The sequence below is a fragment of the Bos mutus genome, chromosome 19 (assembly GCF_027580195.1).
Source record: "Bos mutus isolate GX-2022 chromosome 19, NWIPB_WYAK_1.1, whole genome shotgun sequence".
Taxonomy (NCBI): domain Eukaryota; kingdom Metazoa; phylum Chordata; class Mammalia; order Artiodactyla; family Bovidae; genus Bos; species Bos mutus.
In genome coordinates, this window is record NC_091635.1 from 39,306,792 (window position 1) to 39,327,824 (window position 21,033).

Below are 21,033 nucleotides of genomic sequence, written 5' to 3' on the forward strand. Positions count from 1 at the left end.
CTCAATTGGGAGCTTATGGAAACATCATGAATCCCTCTACACACGTCCCTTTTTGATGGTGGCAGAGAGATGGGAATGATTGAGATAGGGTGGACCTCACACTTGCCCCTTTAACGAAGCGGTTCTGCAGCTTTTGCCAAGTCATTGGGTTCTTTTCCGATTATTATTAATTTTTTTTGGCCCATGTCCCCGCCCCTCTATGCTCTGATTGGCCTCTGGGGAAGGAACAGCCTCCTCATTGGTCTCCACCTCCGAAATCTCTTCCCCAAGTAGGCCTGAGTCAGTGAAAAGCTTCTGGGGGGCGGGACAGAATGGGGGTATCGTCCTGAGGACGGGGTTGCTGGCCAGTTGCACGTTGGCCCGGCCCGTCCCCTAGTTTCTGACCACAAGTCTAACTTCTACCCTCAGGTGAAGACTGTGCTATAAATCTTTCGTTGGGAAGCTGCTGCTTGACAGGCTTTGTCTCTCTATGACTGGGGCAAGACATCTTCTACCAGAAGTTTCCTCTGATTAGGAAGGCCCTCCAGGAGGAGGAGTGGATTAGACCTCTCCAAGAGAAAGCTGAGGCCAGCGGAGGTGGGCAGTCCTCACTCCTCCAAAAGTTCCCAGGAGTCCTCATTTCAAAGGAAGAGTCTGTGTGCCCTGGGGCTGATTTCCACCTTCAGTTCTCACTCCTGCAGCCTCTCCTGCTCTTCCTGAGAGAAACATCGCCTCCTGCAAGAGGTCAGTGAATCCGTTTGGGGGCTGTCTAAAAGAACCACTCACAGCTCCGAGAAGGAGGGGCTGTAGCCCTTTAAGGAGTTCGCCGGGATGGATTCTGAGAGGAGTTTAAAAATGCCAACTCACAGAGCGCGCTGGATTCTGGGAACGAGGTGTCAGACCGAGAACTACATTGACCAGTATGCACCGCAAACACACACGCCTCGACTTCCTTCTGCACTTTAGGACTCGGGTTTGACGTAGCGCCCCTCTAAGCAAGTAGCTTAGACGCAGGGCTAAGCCACACCTTTTTACCTATTGGCCAGCTCTCGAGTTGGTGGGCGTGGCTTAGCCTTACTCCACTCGGCAAAGGGGTGGCCTCCTTGCCAATCAAAGCTAAGACGGCCAGGGAGGCGGGACCAAGGCGAAGCGCTGGCGCCCCCGAGTGGGTGTAGTCACGCTGCCCAGCAGTGGGCGGTGATTGGCCCTGGGCCGTGCAATCGCAGTTTGTGCGTCACGACGCCGCCAGCTGATCGGAGACTGGAGCCGGTGTGTGCTGGGCGCTGGGAAGAGACAGCGCCGCCGGCCGTGGGGATCGGACGCACTGATTTGCTCCCCTACCCTCAGCAACCCCCCCACCCAGCACCAGGTGGGTGTGAGCTGGGGTCCCGGCAGCACAGGAGGGAACCGTGCTAACGGGGTAATGGGGGAAAGTAGGGTCCTGACGGCCACACCCTGCCCTTCCGGGGGAGGGGTGAGGGGGTGGCGGGGGTTGGGGAGTTCCGGGGGAGAGGGGCCTTGACTGGCTGGAGTAGTGTGTCAGGAGGTTTAAAGAAGGAGTCTGGGACAGTAGTCGTGCAGAAGGTTTTGCGGAGTAGCTGGGAGGAAGACGAGGGGCCAGAGGGCTGGGGGCGGCTAACCTCGGCGCCCTCTGGTATGAGGATACGGGAGCCGGCCTCCCAGCTTGAGGAGGATTTGGACAGGGCGGGTAGCGGGGAGGTGCTTTGCCTGTGCCGGCAGTCACTGGGTCAGGGCCAGTTGAGCGCCCTGGCAGGGAAGGGGTCTCTGGGCGGACCAGCCCCTCCTCTCGTTCCCTCCAGGGGATGTTATGTAAGGGGGGAGGGGAGAGGAGTAGGGGGCGGCGGTGCGGGGGCCTTATGCAACCCAAAGGTTAGGGTTTCACCGCGGGTTGGTGGGGGGAGCAGGCAGAAGGAGAGCCTGGAAACTCTAACCTTCCCCCCTCCCCAGCCTAACTGGCCGTCTTGAGCCGAGAGAAGGTCACCTCTGCACCTCCCCCCAGCCTGTCCGGTTGTGGGGCCCCTAGCCCAGGCCTGGCCCTGACCGCCTGGGAAGCCGGCTGGCTGGGTGGGGCGCCTGGGTTAGTCATCACTGGGCTCCCTCTCTCCCCACCTCTCGGCCAACTCTTGGCCCCTCCCCGTGGCCTCTGGCTAGGCTATTGCCCCCACCTCTCTCCGGCCCTAGTTCCAGCCTCCAACTCATTTGGCCTGTCATCCTGGCTGTCAGACTGAGCTAGGAGCTGTCAGAGTGCCAAAGGGTTGATGGAGCAGCTGGTCAGAGGGTCAGTGCCCTGGGCCCACCCCTCCCTGCAGCCAAGGGCACCTGCTTGGCACAGACTCTCAGCAGCAGCTGAGTCCTATGGGTTGAACAGAGCCTGCTCAAGCAGATAGGAGTGGGAAGGAGTTGAACTGGTCACCTGGGAGAAGGAAGGTGCCACAAAGTTCATGCCTCCCAAGAGGGTTTTGTAATTTGAAAACCTCCCACCCTAATCTCTCTTTACCCTCTGAGTATAGATATCTAAAGGCAAGACCACCTTGTCCCCTCACACTGGCATGGACCATGCCCTTCGACAGAGTGTCAGCACAGACCCACCCTCCCAAGCTCGCAGCCTTCAAGCCTGCCACGCCCCCAGCCCCCTCCCTGGGCCATGCTGCAGGGCCCGGCTTTTCCTGCTGATTCATGCGTTGGAACTGTGGGGGCGGGGCTTGGAACTTGGAACAAAGTTCAGACATGGAGGGGCCGGCAGACAGCCTGGAATTCATACCAGATGTACCCGGAATGTGCAAGCGGAATGCCTGGCATTTAAGAGTCCTGGGGAAGCTGCCCAACCACCCTGCCCTACCTCCCTTTCCTCCAGCCTCTGGTCCCTTTTCCTCTCCTCACAGTCCCAGGAACCTCTGCTGACCTTCGAAACCCTAAACCACCTCCCTTCCTTACTCTTCCCCAGATGTAGGCCCCCCCCCCAAAACTCTTCTTCCTGCTGAATTCCCTGAGACTGAGTCAGTTGCCCTGATCCCTCCCATTTCTGGACCTGAGGTACACCTTCTCACCTAATACCTGGGTAACTGGTGGAGGGTGTCCAGGCTCCCCGATCCTGCCCTCTCAGTGCTGAGGAGGCTGGAGGCTGCCCTGTGGGTAGGTGGGTAGCCAAGGCGACAAGGGGTGAGAGCACATTCAGGTTTCTACAGCCTTCAGTTCTGGAAAGAGGAGCAGGGAAGTAGGTTCAGAGCTGCCTCTTGTCCCTTGCTGGAGGCCCAGATCAGAGCCAAGAAGCCCTTCATTAGAAGGTTGAACATCCACTGGAGCTGGACTTTGAGGGCCAGTGGGACAGTGTCCCTGTAACATGGCCTTGCTCATGTCTTTCCCATTTTTCTTTCCTTTCCCTTTTAGGAACCTGTGCCTCCCACATCCTCACCTGGCTGAGCCGCAGTAGTTCTTCAGTGGCAAGCTTTATGTCCTGACCCAGCTAAAGCTGCCAGTTGAAGAACTGTTGCCCTCTGCCCCTGGCTTCGAGGAGGAGGAGGAAGAAGAGGAGAAGGAGCTGCTTTCCCCCTCTGGAAGGTGACAGAACTGGGGCTGGGAAGGTCTGAACAGCGAGAGTGATGATACCTTTTAGGGAAGGGAACCCTATTCAGTTGGAGAACCTTGCCCCAGATTGACCCAGCAAGAGAGACAGTTTCAGATCAGAGATCCTGGCTGAATTGAGGAATAGAAGGCTCTGAGTACCCAAGCTTAGTTGCTCTTTGACAGTGGGAAGAAGTGGAGCAAAGAAATCCTGCCTTACCCTTTATGCAAATGTCTTTCCTGATCCTCCTTCCTTCCTTGCCCCTCATTCCTTCCTACTGGCCTTTCCAAGTTCAAAAGTAAGTTTCTTCTTCAGGGAAAAGGTCATACTGAGTTGCCCATCTGAGTAGTCATCTCCCTCCTCTTACCTCTTCCCTGTATTTCCTTAGTCTGGCCCAGACTCTAAATTCAGGGATACTCACCTCCACGTGGGACCCTTAGGCCTTCTGTCTCGGTTTCTCCACCTGTGAAATGGGGAGTCACACAATTGAGCATGCATGAAGGAATCAGAAGCCCACTTTTGTGGACTCAGAGCCTGGGCTGTCCTCTGCTGTGGGTGGGAACAGAACAGCTTTTCACATAAGCTGTTGCCCTTCCCCCACCCCTGACCAGAACCCAGCTGGGGCTGGAGGTTGAGGGGAGGGACTAGGGTTAGACCAATGCCAGGAGCTGCTGGGAACTCAGTCTTGGCATTGACTTCCCACCAAGCAAAGGTGGCTCAGGCTTCCCCTGCCTCCCAGAGCAGGACCACAGCCCTGATGGGGTTCCAGCTGCCACTGCTGACTTCCCCCACTTTTTAAGGATAGGGTGTGAGATTCAGCTCAGGCCCGTGCAGGCAGGAAATTCTCCTCTCCAGCAACCAGAAGAGATGGGTTTTGAGATGTGACCGCTTTAGGGGCATCAAGCAGAATAAAACTGCCACCCCCAGCTCCTGATCTAATCTCACCCTTGGGCTCATGTTCTGGTGTGGTTCAGCCTTGGCCCAGTCTCCCTGCCTGAAGGTAATCAAGTTCACGGGTTACTGGAAGCTGTTTGTTCTGTTTGGGGGCAGGAGTTGTGCGGTTAACTGGATCCTGTTCTCCACTTTTGAGGAACAGATTTAGGAGAGAGTAGCTCATTGAACCCACCCTTCTGCAGCCTAAGCTGGATGTGAGTGGACTGCAATAGAGGAGGGTGGGTAGACTTGAGTCCACTCACAGGCTGCAACAAAGGTTGCTCTGTCCCTGGACATTGCTTCCGTCCTTTCTTCCCATCCTCGCTTCACGGGCCACAGTGTCTTCATCCAGCCTTGGGTACATGGCTCTGCCATCCTCACCCTTCATGGAGCAGAAATGAGGAAGAACAGCCTGAAAACACAGAGGCAGACAGAAGACCAGTGAAGGACCAGGCCTGGAGAGCACAGGGCCCTGTCTGGACATCCTGCAGAGGGGGGCCCGTAGAGGCCAGGAGTGCCCCCAGGAGGAGGGAGGACAAGCCACTGTCCATCGAAGACAAGCTTCCAGCCGACTACTTCATTCTCCATTCCTCACCAGTCTTTCTGCCTCCCTCAGAGACGTGGGACCATGTTGAAGTGTCCTTGACTTCATCCTCCTGCTCCCACCTCTCCTCACCATCTAATTTGTCTATAAGCACCGTAGAGGAGCAAGAGCCAGCTGTGAAAGGACATATGCAGAAAATTCATAAAAGAAATTCCGATAGATAAAACCATGGAAAAAGGTGTGCTTCGTTAGTAATTAAAGAAAAGCAGCTATAGCTGGAAGCATTTTTTCCTGTAGCCAACTATAAGAGGAAAAACAAGACCCAGTTATTGACAAAGAAGTACTAAAATGACACTCTCATATGTTGCACACGGGTATACAAGTGGGTAGTCTTACTGATGTCAGTTGGGTAATGTGTGCCAAACATCCTAAAAGTTTCATGGCCTTTGATCTAGTAATTCTATATTTGGGAATGTATCCTAAGAATATAATTAAAGATTAGTAATAAGATGTTCATCCCAGCAATGCAGTAGGAAAAATTGAGAACCAACTATCCGGTTGGGAATTCATTTCTTTTTCTACTGTGATGAAAATTTGCAAGAGGGGGTTGCTTGAGTAAATTGTTATGGATCCACCCAGATGGTGGAGCACTGCGCAGCCATTAAAAGTCATGTAGGAGAGGATTTGACTGGAAAGAAAAATGCTCTCTGAATATTAAGAAGGTTATAAAATGATATGTATTATGTGATCTCAATTTTGCTTTTTTAAATATGGGTGTATACTTATAAGACAGTTTTAAAAAGACTGCAGACATACTCCAAATTGTTAATAATAGTGGTTATCTTTGGATGATGGAATAAAGTTGTAATTTTCCATTTGGTTTTCTGTAGTTGCCAAATTTTCTACATTAATCATGTATGGCTTTCATATAATAAATAAGATTTAAAAGAATCAGTGTAATTTTTAAAACTTCTGGAGAGGTGGGTGTGGAAGAATGAAGAGATCCCCCCAGCCCCATTCACATAATAGGGTTTTGGTGGAGGAGGGGAGTTGTGAGAACATTTGTGGGAGCACCTATTGCTTTATGAATTTTATTCTTTGGGAGTAGCTGGAATCCACTCCTTGTACAGGGAACAGCTGTTGCGCTGACTTGGTGGCAGCCACCTAAAGAGATGTAGAGTGGATGGAGTAAAATGGAAAACAGGAAGAACCTGTCACTCTTCAGAAGAGGAAAAGTTCCCCGCCCCCAAAGCTGAAAGCTTCTGTATAATCCTGACAGTCCTGCTTCTGAAAGCAAGATGTGTCTTTTTCCCTTTGACTCTTCCCCAATCTTGAGATAACCCTGTGTGACCTCTCCTTGCCTCCTCAAATTGGCACAGATACTCACTCCTCCCCTAATGGGTACCAAGCCCTGGCGGGAGGGGGCGGGGGGTGCTTTTCAAGACTAGGGCTGAATGGTTCCCTTCTTGATGAAAGGGTCCTCTGTAGGGGAGGGGCCCTGGTGGGTCGCTCTTAGAGAAAGGGAGTTGTTCCCTATGAGAGGTACCATGTCAAGGGGGCAGGACTCCTGGAGTTTACATGAGGTTGCTGAAATGTGTTCAAGGTCTGGAAACCTCGGGAAGGAAGGTGGCTGGAAGGAAGTGAGGTGCCCCAGTGTCCCCTCCCCACCCCCTCCGCCCCCTCCCCGCCCCCCGCTCCACAACTGAGACCAGGGTGGGGCGCGGGGCAGAGCGATGACGAAGTTTATGCCCATAGGAACGGGTTTGCCCTGGACTCTGACTTCAGGGCTGCGTGGGTAGGAGATGGGCAGGAGGGACAGCAGGTGAGAGGTGAGAGCAGGTGAAATAGGTGGAGGTTCATATGGCTGGGCCTCTGAGAGTGTCAGGTGAGATTAACAAGCCATTTCCAGATTTGCGGGGACGTGGGGACACAAGAGGGATTGGGAAGATCCCTGTCGACATCCAGAAAGCCTCCTTAAGCTCCGTTTACGGGTCTGAGCCCCGGAAGCCCCCTACCCTCCATCCCCCTCGAGGGCGGCACGCGATCGGCTGCTGTGGCTCAAGGGGCGGTGGCCCCAAGGCTTCTCCAATCACCGCCCAGCTAGGGGTTGGGGGCGTGGACGAGACCTGGAAAAGTTAAAGCCGATTCCGAAGGCGGAGCGGGCGGGGCACCTAAGGACCCCGCCTTGCCACAAAACCTGCTCGCAGTCTCCGCAGCGGGGTGTTGGATGCGTCGGGGCTGAGAGCCTGGGAGCCCCAGGGACCGATCCGGACGTAGCCCGCCCGCCAGGCCATGGCGCCCTCGGGGCTCCTCGTCACTGGCGCCTCCTTTGCCGCCTTCCGGGGGCTGCACTGGGGGCTGCAGCTGCTGCCCACCCCGGGATCTGCCGCCCAGAACCGCTGGAAGTGGCGGAACATTTGTGTCTCCCTGGTGCACAGCTTGCTTACGGGGGCCGGGGCGCTGCTCGGGTGCGAGGCTTAAGAGGTTTCGGAGGCACCGTGGCGAGGGCGAGGGAGGGGGCGGTTGGCTGGGATTAAAAGACCCGGGGGCATCTTCAGAATCCATGCGAGATCTCGAAGTGTCTGAGGCTGGGGTGGGTTCGTGGATGAGTGGGTGGTGTCGATCCGTCCACAGTCGGAGAATGGATCCGTGTCCACACAGACGGTGACCATGGCTCCCCCCCCCCCCCGTCTCCTCCAGGCTGTCGCTGTACCCTCAGATGGCCGCCGACCCGATTCATGGCCACCCTCCCTGGGCTCTGCTGCTGGTGGCTTTCTCTGTGGGTGAGTCTTCAGGGAAAGCTGGACCAGTTTGGGGCAAGGGACAAACTTCCAGAAGTCATGCCAGGACTCCTTCGCTCTTCCATTTCTTGATGGAGTGAAATGTTTCTGGCAGCTTTACTGAGAGGAAACTAAAGAGCAGGGAAAGGTGGAGATTCTTCTCCAGACTGGACACTGGCTTGGGGGAAGGGTAACAGCAGCCTCCCCTCCTTGCCCACAGGTTATTTCCTGGCAGATGGAACTGACTTGTTGTGGAACCAGACCTTGGGCCAGGCCTGGGATCTTGTTTGTCACCATGCACTGGTGAGACTTGGCAAGCGGCGAGACAGGGAAGGAGGCATGCCCAGCCTGGGGGTTCCTGGTCTCTCATCAGCTTTCTGTCCTGTGACTTCCCCCAGAGTTTCCAACCCCTGCTGGCACTTGATCCTCCCAACCTTGGGCTGAACTGCGGGGAGGGGATTACTGCTGGCCAAAGCTGGAGTCAGCACTGCAGTCTCCCAAGGAGACTGGATTCCCACAGGTGTCCAGTCTATCGCAGAAACATTGACTATGGAGCTTAATAAGAAGGGGGAGTCCCAGTACTGGGAGTGGGGATAGGGTGTGAAAGCACAGGAATGCAAATCGTAGGGGGCAGACAGCCCGGGGCCAAAGCTGCTCCAATTCTATTCTATGGAAGGGCTGTTTCAAGGCCATTCAGGCTCCTAACATAAGGGTAAACATAAAGTTGGCTTTGTTGGGGGCTCTGTGGGAAGTGCCACAAAATGCTTGGGAACCCTTCTTGAGGACTGGGATGTTGGGACCTGATTGTGTTGGGACCTCATGGGTGGTAGGTCATGGAAGGTCCTCTGACCTCTGACCTCGGCTCCCCAGGTCGTGAGCTGCCTCAGCACCGCCGTTCTGTCCGGCCACTACGTGGGCTTCTCTGTGGTGTCTCTGCTCCTGGAGCTCAACTCCATCTTCCTGCACCTACGCCAACTGCTGCTGCTCTCTCGCCAGGCCCCATCTCTGGCCTTCAGCGTGACCAGCTGGGCTGCCCTGGCCACCCTGGTCCTCTTCCGCCTGGTGCCGCTGGGATGGATGAGCCTGTGGCTGTTCCAGCAATGCCACCAGATCCCTCTTGCTTTGGTCATCCTTGGTGGAACTGGACTGGCCTTTGTGGGTGTCATGAGCATCAGTTTGGGTGTCCATATTTTGGTCAGTGATGTTTTGCGATCTCGGCCCTGCCCACCCATCCTTGGAAACAAGGAAGCCAGGGGCACCAGGACCGATTGTGATGGTGAGGCCATCACCAGGGATGATTTCACTCTCAGCCTGAAAGACTGAGCCTCAGGCTCCTCCTCTGCCAGGCCTGGGAGAGGGAAGACTAAGACCAGGAGATGCTCGTCTTCAATGCACTATCCCCCAGGGACAAGGCCTGGACTTGGTTTTCAGTACCTCAGTTCCTCTTCCAGCTAACTCCTGCATTCCTAGGATCTGAGGAGAAATGCTAATATTCATGGATGGGTGGGAACCTGGGCAAGAAACTGGTAATGTTTCTGGTTCACTGAATCCCATCATCAGATTACTGCCCTTTTCAGCAAACTAATTCCAGAGGTACAGCCTGTGCTACCAATAAAGGGTAGTGGGAGACATGAAGCTGGATGAAACTGCCAATGGGAACAGAGACTCTGCTTTAGCACAGGAACAGATGATGAAAGTGGAAGTCCTTCTAGGATCAGAGAGAGATCTGGTCAGAAGGGGTGAAGATCAGAGAGAAGAGAGACCTCATCCATGACCAAATTATGGCAGAGGGAAGAGGGTACAACAGGTGCTGTGTAACCAGTAGGGATGGACATAACAGTTGCTAAGAGACAAGGAACTGGTGATGTTTCTGGTTCTCAAAACCATATCATTCTGTTTGTATTTCAATCTAGTCCAACTGTGTCCAGCATCCTCCTTTTACCTTTTTTTAGTGTCTTTGCACCTTTTCAAAGAAAGTGCAGATTCTTAGAGGATTTCTGAGATTCATTAGAGGAATGAGCACCTGGCTAGGTCTGTCTTCTCCAAACTGTACTAAAGTCAAGAGCCATAGCAGGAACTCAACCACCCATTCTGAGAGCCCCGTGTAGGGTCTTCCCAAGCTTGGGCTTTCATGGAAGAATGAAGTCAGAGGCAGAAGCAAATGAGGTGAGGCTTCCACTTGGATGCAGAAGCATTAAGGAATACCTGACTCTCTTCTGGGATTAATTTGAACGCTCTCCTTTCTCCTCTGCTGCTTCTACTTCATTTTCTTTTCTTTTCTTTTTTTTTTTTCTATTGCAAAAGACACCTCCCTTCTGCAGGCAGAACATCCAGGTTGTGTGAAGTGTAAGCAGATGAAAGTTGCAATTCCACTAAACAACGGGAAAGAAATAGATAACCCTTAATTATCCACAGAAAAGATACAGGAGACAAAAGCGAGAGAAAGATAAAAGCAAAAAGCTGAGCTAGAGAGAGACAAAGGGAATGAAAGAAACAGACATATGCAGACGGAAGGACAGATAAGAAAAGATTTGTTGCATAGAAGAGACAGAGATGAAGAGAGATGGAGGGCAAGACACAGTCCTTGGGAGAAATTTCAAGAAAGTCTATTATAGATACTGAGAAGAACCAAAATCATAGAATTGGTTAAATGGTCATAAAGAAAACAAGCAAAATAGAAATAAAGGCTGATGGGAAAGGACCCCAGTGGTGGAAGATACAGATAGTCTAGATGGTGAAATAAGGAGAGTGAGTGACAAGGAGGAACCACCAGATCCCAGGGAGACAGGTGGTAGTGGCTGATAGATTAGCAGAGTGAGAAGAAAGAGGTGGTAATAGAGACCAGTGGGGGACTTCCCTGGTGGTCCAGTGGTTTAAGATTCTGCACTTCCAATGCAGGGGGCATGAGTTCAATCCCTGGTTGGGGAACAAAGATCCCAAATGCTGCATGGTGTGACCAAAAAAAGAGAGAAAGAGGTGAAGATTAGTCAGGGAAGCTGAGAAGCAGAACAGAAGGTAGAGGAGGCAGTCAATGGAAAGATTCATTGACAGAAAAAGCGTGCAATATGTTGGGTTAACTCTTAAAACATAGGAAGTGATTTAGCTAATTGAGGGGCAGGGGGCAGGATGTAAGTGGACACCTGGAGAATTTGGGATCACACACAATTTTCCATCACAGTGACCCAGTGAAACTTCAGAAGGGCGGGACTGGACTGTGATTATAATTGAGTAAGTGGACATCTCATCAACTGGTGTTATATATATTGTGGACCAGATATAAATGATGTGAATCAAAGAGGCATAATCAGTTGAAAGCCTAGAAAAGAGAAGCTAAAAAATGCAGAGGTTTGCAGATGCTAAATTTGTTACAATGAGTTGGGTTGCCATGGTGGAGGTTGGCAGATGCTAAATTTGGTACAGTGAGTTGGGTTGCCATGGCGGTGCTCTAGCGAGCCTCACCATGGCCCAGTGAAGTGGTCCTCAAGACTGACTCCATACTTACCTGGCAGGGGAGATGACATGATCGCAAAGATTGACTCCGTGCCCACTGAGCTACTGGCTGATAAATTCTTTGTCCTTTGGCATAAGGGAGAGGATTTCCTGGATGGGAAGCATTGATATTTTATGGTTTCAGAACACTATCCTGATCAAAAATTAATAAACTGCTATGTAAATAAGATCATCAGTCTTTTGTGAATATGGTGACTTTGAGTCGCTTTTCTTGGCTCCAGAGGTGTCCTGGTTTATAATGTGATGCTGGCTTATGGAAGCTTTGCTGTGAGAAGATCTCTTGGCACTAACTCTTTAATCTACAAAGCCCTAGAGCCTCTACTCTGAAAAGGCGAACCAAACGTCTTCAGTAGAATGGACTTAGAGCAAGAGAAAGGATTCAGACAATTTAGAGTGATTCTCAAATGCCAAGGGTTGAATCCAAAAGAATTTTTAAATTTATCCTGAGTTAACAAGAAAATTAAACAGAAATATCCATAACTGAGTTGTCAAAGCCTGTTATATGTAAAATCTGGATTTGTTCGGCTGAAGGTTAGGAGCCCTCACTCTCCAGGTGATTACACAAGGGAAGTTATTCTCTAAAGAGCTGCTCCTTCATTGAAATGCAGTATTTGTTCAGAATCGTTAATGAAAGTCACACCATCCTAGGCTGAACATGTGTCATGAGCCTTCCACATGAGGCACCTTTGATACCTTCTCTCATTTAACCCCACACAATAGAGACATCCTATATACATAAATATATATATATATATTTAATTTTTGGCTGCACTGAGTCTTCGTTGGTGCTTGCAGGCCTCCTCTAGTCGCAGTGAGTGGAGGCTATTCCCTAGTGGTGGTGTTCAGGTTTCCCTTGTTGGGGAGCACATATTCTAGACACGTGCACTTCAGTATTTGTGACCTGTGGGCCCTAGAATTCAGGCTCAGTAGTTGTGGCACATGGGCTTAGTTGCCCTGCAGCATGTGGGATCTTCCCGGACCAGGGATGGAACTCATGTCTCCTGAAATGGCAGGCAGATTCTTAACCATTGTGCCACCAGGAAAGTCACCATCCTATTTTTCAGATGAGAAAACCAAGATAACTTACTCAGGATTACCTAGCCGGTTAGTGACAGGGCCTAGACTCAAGCCCATATATATGTTTGTTTTCTATTATAGCACCTGTGTCCAACATCTGCTATTTCTGCCTGCTTAGCTCCTCTCTCCCTCTCCTCTCATTGGGCATGTGACTCAGGGCTAGCCAATCTGAACATGGTATCCTTTTTCTTTGAGATGAGCCTATGACTTGGGCAGAACTATGAGCCCCCACACCTTGCCTTCTGCTAGAACTTTTGGCTGAGATGCACTATGTGCTAACGTCGTTAATCCAGGTTGATATAAGATAACTTCCATGAGCATGAAGCCAAGACAGAAAAAAAGATTCAGAATACAGACAGATTTCTACCAGCATTTAAATATCTGGATCAAGCTCTACCTGAAGCAAGAACTCCACCCCCCATCCCCCAGACCATTCAGTTACACAACTCTAAAAACTCCCAGATTTGCTTTAGTGAGTATGAACAAATTTTTTTTTTTACTTGTAACAGTGAGTCTTTATTAATATATGACCTTCAAGATTATCTTACCATTTAATTTCTTAATCCTTTTTTATGTGTATTTTATTTATTTATTTTTGGCCATGCCTTTTGGCGTGTGGGGATCTTAGTTCCCCAACCAGGGATCGAACCCAGGTCCTGGCAGTGAAAGCACCAAGTTCTAACCACTGATCTGCCAGCGAATTTCCTTGCAGAAAATTAAAGCCTAGAAAAGTTAAGTGAGGGGACTTCCCTGGTGATCCAGTGGCTAAGATTCTGTGCTCCCAATGCTGGGGGCCCGAGTTAGATCTCTGGTCAGGGAACTAGATCCCACATGCTGCAACTAAGAGTTCATACACAGCAGCTAAATATCCTGAATGAATGGCACAACTAAATAAATAAACAAATAAAAATTTTAAAATTACTTAAAAACAAAAAAGAAAAGCAACTTATCCAAGCACACCCGACTAGTTTGTGGCACAACCAGAAGAAGAATCCAGGGAACATTCTGATACACTATTTTGCCCCTTTCTTTATAGGAAGCCTGAGAAAGGGAGAAACCTGTAGAAAGTTGACAACTGAAGATCAATCAAATCAGACAAATTGTCTCTGAAGTGGTATTTATAATTCAGGATGCTTCTTCAGCTGGAAAGCCAAACTTCTATTCACCAAGTATTGATTTCTGCACTTTTCAGGAATGTAGTCATTGCGTAGGGCAGAGGTCCGTTTCGGCATTCCCCTGACAACACGAACATCACTTAACTCACTGTTGAGAGCACATTCTTTCCCTCCCTCTAACCAGGTGAACATCTATTTCTGCTTTATTGACTATGCCAAAGGCTTTGACTGTGTGGATCACAATAAACTGTGGAAAATTCTGAAAGAGATGGGAATACCAGACCACCTGACCTGCCTCTTGAGAAACCTGTACGCAGGTCAGGAAGCAACAATTAGAACTGGATATGGAACAACAGACTGGTTCCAAATAGGAAAAGGAGTACGTCAAGGCTGTATACTGTTACCCTGCTTATTTAACTTATATGCAGACTACATCATGAGAAACGCTGGGCTGGAGGAAGCCCAAGCTGGAATCAAGATTGCCGGGAGAAATATCAATAACCTCAGATATGCAGATGACACCACCTTTATGATAGAAAGCAAAGAAGAACTAAAGAGCTTCTTGATGAAAGTAAAAGTGGAGAGTGAAAAAGATGGCCTAAAGCTCAACATTCAGAAAACGAAGATAATGGCATCTGGTCCCATCACTTCATGGCAAATAGATGGGGAAACTGTGGAAACAGTGGCTGACTTTATTTTTTTGGGCTCCAAAATCACTGCAGATAGTGATTGCAGCCATGAAATTAAAAGACGCTTACTCCTTGGAAGGAAAGTTATGACCAACCTAGACAGCATATTAAAAAGCAGAGACATTACTTTGCCAACAAAGGTCCGTCTAGTCAAGGCTATGGTTTTTCCAGTGGTCATGTATGGATGTGAGAGTTGGACATAAAGAAAACTGAGTGCCAAAGAATTGATGCTTTTGAACTGTGGTATTGGAGAAGACTCTTGAGAGTCCCTTGGATTGCAAGGAGGTCCAACCAGTCCATCCTAAAGGAAATCAGTCCTGAATATTCATTGGAAGGACTGATGCTGAAGCTGAAATAACAATACTTTGGCCACTTAAGCAAAGAACTGACTCATTTGAAAAGACCCTGATGGGAAAGATTGAAGGCAGGAGGAGAAGGGAACAATAGAGGATGAGGTGGTTAGATGGTATCACCAACTCAATGGACATGAGTTCGAGTAAACTCCGGGAGTTGGTGACAGACAGGGAGGCCTGGTGTGCTGCGGTTCATGGGGTCGCAAAGAGTCAGACACAACTGAGTGACTAAACTGAACTGAACTGAACCAGGTGGGGGACAAACCTTCACATCTTCCACAGGAAGTAGACGCTGAAATGAAAGTGATTCTCAGACTGAATGAGCTCTTTTCATTGAGATAAGAATGCAGGCCATGTGGGCTTTAAGAGTAGAAGACTAGGAAGTCATTCTTTTTTTTTTTTTGGTCGCGCAGCATGGCATGTGGGATCTTAGTTCACTGATTAGGGATGAAAGTCGTGCCCCCTGCACTCGAAGCACTGAATCCTAACCACCAGATCCCCAGGGAAGTCCCTAGGAGGTCATTCTTACAGAGTGAAATGAGAGGTTCCTGCAGCGGTTCTTCCACCCTGTCACCATCCAACCCCAACACGGGCTCTGGCATAGTAGCTGACATTCCAAGGATGGTAAATGATTCCTTTGGATTAAACTTTGTCCTGTCATTCTGACCTGCCAGCCTGTGCCCTTGGAAGGGCTCCTTCACCTCCTTGAACTTCACTGGTTGGCACTGCTAATCCCTGGGGCAGAGAGACTGGCACAGAGGCTCGCTGTGCCCCAGATCCCAGGTCAGGGCACCACTAGAGGACGGAGAAGCCAAGGAACAAGGATGCCACAGATTCCTGCTGCTGTGTTGGCCCAGAAAGATACTGCCCATCAGCCCTTCTTAGCTTCCCTCGGCAGCTTGTCCAAACGTTGTTTTCTTCATGCTCGTGCCCTTCCTTCCCTAACCCCAGCTCTTCCTAGAATCCAAATGTTTCCACCCTGGCAGCAAGCAGGGGTTGGAGGCTGGGAGCATGGAGGAAATGGGAGGAGGGAGAGAGGGGGGCCTAGCCTAGGGTAGCTGCTACAGGCTTTCCTTGACATATATTGAATTTTAAAAATTCATGTGAACTTTGCAGTCTGCTTCAAAATCTTTTCCCATCTCTTTAAATATAAAATAACACTTGAAATCACTTAAAAGTTGTAATACTTGAAAAAAATTTTTTTTAAATTTTACTAAATGTCGAGTGAAACTGTTGGTGTTAGGATCCACGAAAATGTGCTGTTTTATTTTGTGGCTCTAACTATGATTGGCCCACACCACTCTATTTTTCCTTTCAGCAAGTATTTATAAAAGTCCATAGGTGATGTAACAGTGAATAAACAAGACAGAGACCAGGCTGCAGGGAGCTACAGGGAGGATATGGTTAAAGTGGGAAATTGAGGGACTTCCCCATGGTCCAGTGGCTAAGACTCTGAACTCCCAATGCAGGGGGCCCAGGTTTGCTCCCTGGTCAGGGAACTAGAACCCAGATGCAGAAACTAAGAGTTCGCATGCTACAATGAAGATCAAAGATCTCGCATGCCGCAACTAAGACTCAGCACAGCCAAACACGTTGAAAAAAAATTTTTTAAGGTGGGAAATTGAGAAAGTAGGAGTCATCCAAAGGAGGGAAACCAGAGGTAAGGGATGTAGAAGTGGGTCATCCACAGATTGAAGATGACCTGACGACATGTTGAGGAAGGGATTGTTGCATTCTGACATTCAAGGGTTCGTCCAGGATGTTTCCCCGCAGACCTGCACCCTTTGCTGTGCTCCTGGTCTGTGCATAGCACTGCCATCAACTCACAGGGTAAGACAGGAACTTAAGAATCATCCTCAAGCCGTACCACTCCACCTCCCACTCCCACACACACACATGTCCAATTAATCACTGAGTTCAGAATGGCTTTCACATTCATTCCTTTCCATTTCTCTTATCCCACCCTGGCTGAAGTCACCATCATCTCTACCCTAGGTGACATGATGATGGCCTAGTGACTACTCTCCCCATAGTGATCAGTCTATGGTTGTTAAAATGCAAATTGGATCATGTCATTCTCTGCTTAATACATCCAGTGTTCCTCCTTTTTCAGATAGATATATAAATCATGATACGACCTGTAGGCTTCTGCATGGTGACCCTTGTCTACTGTCCAGATTTGTGGTACTGTCTTTGTTATTTTTCAGGTTTATTTCTGGCTGTGCTGGATCTTCGTCACTGGCAGGCTTTCTCAAGTGGCGGGGAGCGGGGGCTACTCGTTGCCATGTGCAGGTTTCTCCTTGCAGTGGTTTCTCTCTTGTTGGGGAGCACACGCTCTAGGGCTCATGGGCTTTAGTAATTGTGGTGGCCAGGCTTAGTTGCCTCTCTGCATGTGGCAACCTCCCAGACCAGGGGTCGAAGCCATGTTCCTTGCATTGGCAGGTGGATTCTTAACCACTAGACTATCAAGGAAGCCCCATGGTACTTTGTTTCACTCCCCTGCCAACCTTTTTTTCCCACCCTGCCATGCAACTTAGTTTCCTGACCAAGATTTGAACCTGGTCCTGGCAGTGAACGCACTGAGTCCTAATCACTGGACTGCCGGGGAGCTCCCTCCGTGTCACTCTTTGTGTGGTTTTATTCAGTTTATAAAATACGCCGCGCTCCTTCCTTTCTCAGGACCTTGCACAGACAATGCCCAGCGCCTGGTAGGCTTTCCATTCTCCCCTGTTTCCGTCTTCCTGGCTCCCCTCCTTCTACTCCACTCCCTTTATCTTATACACTCTCACTTCTCATTGGAAGTGCTTATTACAAGTTTAATAGAAGGACTGATTATGAGCTCTTGAGGAAAGCCTCTAACATGAAAAATATAGAATGTGAAAAACAGGGGAAAACACAGAGAGAGTAAAGGCCATTCATGGAAAATAAAACTTGAGGAAAAACTCATTATTTTCCTCAGAGAGATAAGAGAATATACTGTAAGCATGAAATAATGCTCCCAAATTTTTTTTTAAATCCAGTCAGAATTAAAAGAGTATTTAGAAGTGTGATATTGGAAAGATAAAGTTGGAAGATAAAGTTGAGAAAATCTCCCAGAAAGAAGATATTAGGAACAAAAATGAGACAATCATGGTACCAGTCCAAGACACCCAACATTAAAATAATGAAGAGAAAGAGAAAATTGAGAAACAGGAAGGAAAGACAGAAAAGAAAAAGGAAATCATAAATGAAATCATGAAAGAAAAATTTCAAAACCAAAGGACATGAGTTTCCATACTGATGGATCATTGAAATTCCCAGAAGAGTGAAAGGAGACAGATTCACATTGAGCAACAACAGAATTAAATTTCAGAACATTGAGATGAATGCTTCAGAGGGGAAGAGGGAAATGCTACATACGAACACCAGGAATCAAAACGACATCGAACTTCTAAACAACACACTGGAAGCTAAAAGGCAATCAAGCAAGTTCGCCAAAAATTTGGGGGAAATAGAATAAGATATCCAGTGAAACCATCAATCAAGTATGAGGGCAGAATAAAGGTATTTTCAGGCATGCAAAGTCTAAAAACATTTATCTGCCATGAACCCTTCTCAGAAAGCCACTAGAAAACACACTCCATCAAATTAAAGAAGTCAACCAAGAAAGAAGACCCAGACATATTAATAGAAAACAGGAGATCCAACATAGAAGATAGGACTTCCCAGGTTGATGGTGAAAGGGGATCCTAGGAAGAGAGCTATACAACAAATAGAGAGGGAAACTAGATATTCTGCAGCAGCTCATGAAGCTCTGGGAAAGACTTTTTTTGCAGGGGAAGGTGAAATTGATAGACTACCTTATATGTCTGAACATTTTAAAACAGATTTAAAAACCAACGAACAGCCAGAGCGGGAGTTGGCAGAGAATCCATAGGAAAAAACAACAAAAAACTAAGCAAATACAGCTACTAACTATGGGAAAACAAACAGTTGCTTGGAAAAGGAAATGTAATCATAGTTTGCTACTTGAATAAGTAAGCTGCAAATCTGTGGGTGCCTGTGAACAGAGAAGCATAATAAAGTTTGTGTGTGTAATTGTTTTTATTTTTTTCAAGATTTGTTTAATGTGGACGGGTTTTTAATGTCTTTATGGAATTATGGCACTACTGCTTCTGTTTTATGTTTTGGTTTGGTTTGATTTTTTGGCCACAAGTCACATGGGATCTTAGCTCCCTGACCAGAGATCGAACCCACACCCACTGCATTGGAAGGCGGAATCCTAACCACTGAACCGTGTTTGTTTTACATTTTAACTTCATATAAAGTAGTGACGATAGCAGCCAGCTGGAAGTGATTGCACTTGACAGAGGGGAGGGAGAGAGGACAACTTTGGGGAAGAGGGAGGGAAGGTGCAGGTTCCCTCCCTATAGCCTGGATGCTTAGCAAAGGGGCGATGTCTGCCCAGGAGGTAGGGCTGTACTTGAAAACTTAGGAAATAATTGAGCATCTCAGAGGCTGGGCACGCACTCCAGTACTGCTGAGTCCTTCACAGAAAGCCAGGGTGGGTACAATAGGTCCTGTCTTCAACAGCCAGAATACTTGGATTTAAATCCCAGATTTTCCACTTACTAGTTACGTGCATGGTCTTGGGCAAGTTACTTGACCTCTCTGTGTCCCAGTTCCCTTATTTGTATAATGGAAGGACAATAATAGGATTATCATGAGAATTAAATGAATTAATGTTAACGTGCTTAGAAAAGTTCCTGACACAGAGTAAATGCTCTATGCTGCTGTTGCTGCTGCTAAGTCGATTCAGTCGTGTCCGACTCTGTGTGACCCCAGAGATGGCAGCCCACCAGGCTCCCCCGTCCCTGGGATTCTCCAGGCAAGAACACTGGAGTGGGTTGACATTTCCTCCTCCAATGCATGAAAGTGAAAGTGAAGTTGCTCAGTCCTGTCCAACTTTTAGTGACCCCATGGACTGCAGCCAACAGGCTCCTCCGTCCATGGGATTTTCCAGGCAAGAGTACTGGAGTGGGCTGCCATTGCCTTCTCCAAAATGCTCTATAAGGCCTAGCTATTACTACTGCATGCACAGTTATGTAAACCTTGATTATTAATCTCACCAAAGTCACAATCATATTGGGAGTATGGGGTAGTAGGAAGCACATACACGCACATGAGAGGCTAAGGGGAGGTGTTGGAGCTCCGTTTTTTTATGTGTGTGTGGTTGCTCTGTGGGTTTGTGGGATTTTAGTTCTCCAACCAGGAATTGAACCTGTCCCCCACCCCTCACTGGTGTGAAAGCACAAAGTCCTAACCACCGAACGGCCAGAGAATTCCCAGGATCTTCATCTTCTACAGTGGAAAATGAGTAGATAATGCCGCAAAGTAGAAAGTCGAGAAATAGCGATATAAGCTTATTGCTTGGTGAAACAGAAAAACAGGCCAAAATAATCAGCTAACCTTGGTAAAAGTGATTTCTTTTGGGGAGAGAGAAATAGAGGGAGCATTGTTGGCTGTGCTTTGGAACAAACCATTGGAACAAGTTCTATAAGACTCTTAACTTTGTAAAAACTAAAACTCTTCCCTGGAGAAGGAAATGGCAACCCACTCCAATATTCTTGCTTGGAAAAGCCCATGGATAGAGGAGTCTGGCGGGCTACAGTCCATGGGGTCACATGACTGAGCACGCATGCATAAGGAGGGTGGAGGGAGATGGGTTGGTAGCAATAAACTGGTAGAACAACAACAACAAGAACTATGAAAATCTTAAATGTATAGCTAGCTATTTAACATCTGTGTTCCCATCTAGAATACAAGCTCCCACCACACATGGCCTCTGTTTGGTCTGCTCTCCTCTATATCTGGGCACCCTGGCAAGGCCCGCACCGGGAGGTGTGCATTAAGCCTTTGTAGAATGAAATCTTTTCAGTGTTAAGTATACTTTGCAAAGACATCCTGCACTGAAGAGGAGTTTGGGCACAATAATCTCTGATGTCTTTGTTGGTTCTATGATTCTATCTCTTTTTTTGTTGTTGTTGTTCCCCATCCTGAACCCTCCTCCCTCCTCCCTCCCCATACCATCCCTCTGGGTCGTCCCAGTGCACCAGCCCCAAGCATCCAGCATCGTGCATTGAACCTGGACTGGCATCTCGTTTCATACATGACATTTCACATGTTTCAATGCCATTCTCCCAAATCTTCCCACCCTCTCCCTCTCCCACAGAGTCCATAAGCCTGTTCTATACATCAGTGTCTCTTTTGCTGTCTCGTATACAGGGTTATCGTTACCATCTTTCTAAATTCCATATATATGCGTTAGTGTACTGTATTGGTGTTTTTCTTTCTGGCTTACTTCACTCTGTATAATAGGCTCCAGTTTCATCCACCTCATTAGAACTGATTCAAATGTATTCTTTTTAATGGCTGAGTAATACTCCATTGTGTATATGTACCACAGCTTTCTTATCCATTCATCTGCTGAT

General features: G+C 48.5%; 1 protein-coding gene and 1 long non-coding RNA gene across 2 annotated transcripts; both read left to right on the top strand.

Moving 5' to 3' along the window:
- The first annotated feature begins 736 nt into the window (after positions 1-736).
- Positions 737-5,996, top strand: LOC138992131 (uncharacterized). The gene is made up of 3 exons (XR_011468029.1): positions 737-1,348; positions 3,388-3,558; positions 4,835-5,996. It is a non-coding gene; the product is annotated as an uncharacterized lncRNA (long non-coding RNA).
- A 1,172-nt stretch (positions 5,997-7,168) lies between these two features.
- On the top strand, positions 7,169-11,751 carry TLCD2 (TLC domain containing 2). Its single transcript, XM_005888242.2, has 4 exons — positions 7,169-7,507; positions 7,740-7,822; positions 8,040-8,122; positions 8,690-11,751. Exons 1-4 carry the CDS (start codon positions 7,332-7,334, stop codon positions 9,140-9,142), a joined length of 795 nt encoding a protein of 264 aa, XP_005888304.1. The 5' UTR covers positions 7,169-7,331; the 3' UTR covers positions 9,143-11,751.
- The last annotated feature ends 9,282 nt before the right edge of the window (positions 11,752-21,033 follow it).

Bases quoted from the DNA above. Each gene is read 5' to 3' on its own strand.
- TLCD2 (XM_005888242.2), top strand. From the start codon at position 7,332: ATGGCGCCCTCGGGGCTCCTCGTCACTGGCGCCTCCTTTGCCGCCTTC. The intron at 7,823-8,039 runs GTGAGTCTTCAG...CCTTGCCCACAG, and splicing joins GCTGGTGGCTTTCTCTGTGG to GTTATTTCCTGGCAGATGGA. The intron at 8,123-8,689 runs GTGAGACTTGGC...TCGGCTCCCCAG, and splicing joins TTGTTTGTCACCATGCACTG to GTCGTGAGCTGCCTCAGCAC.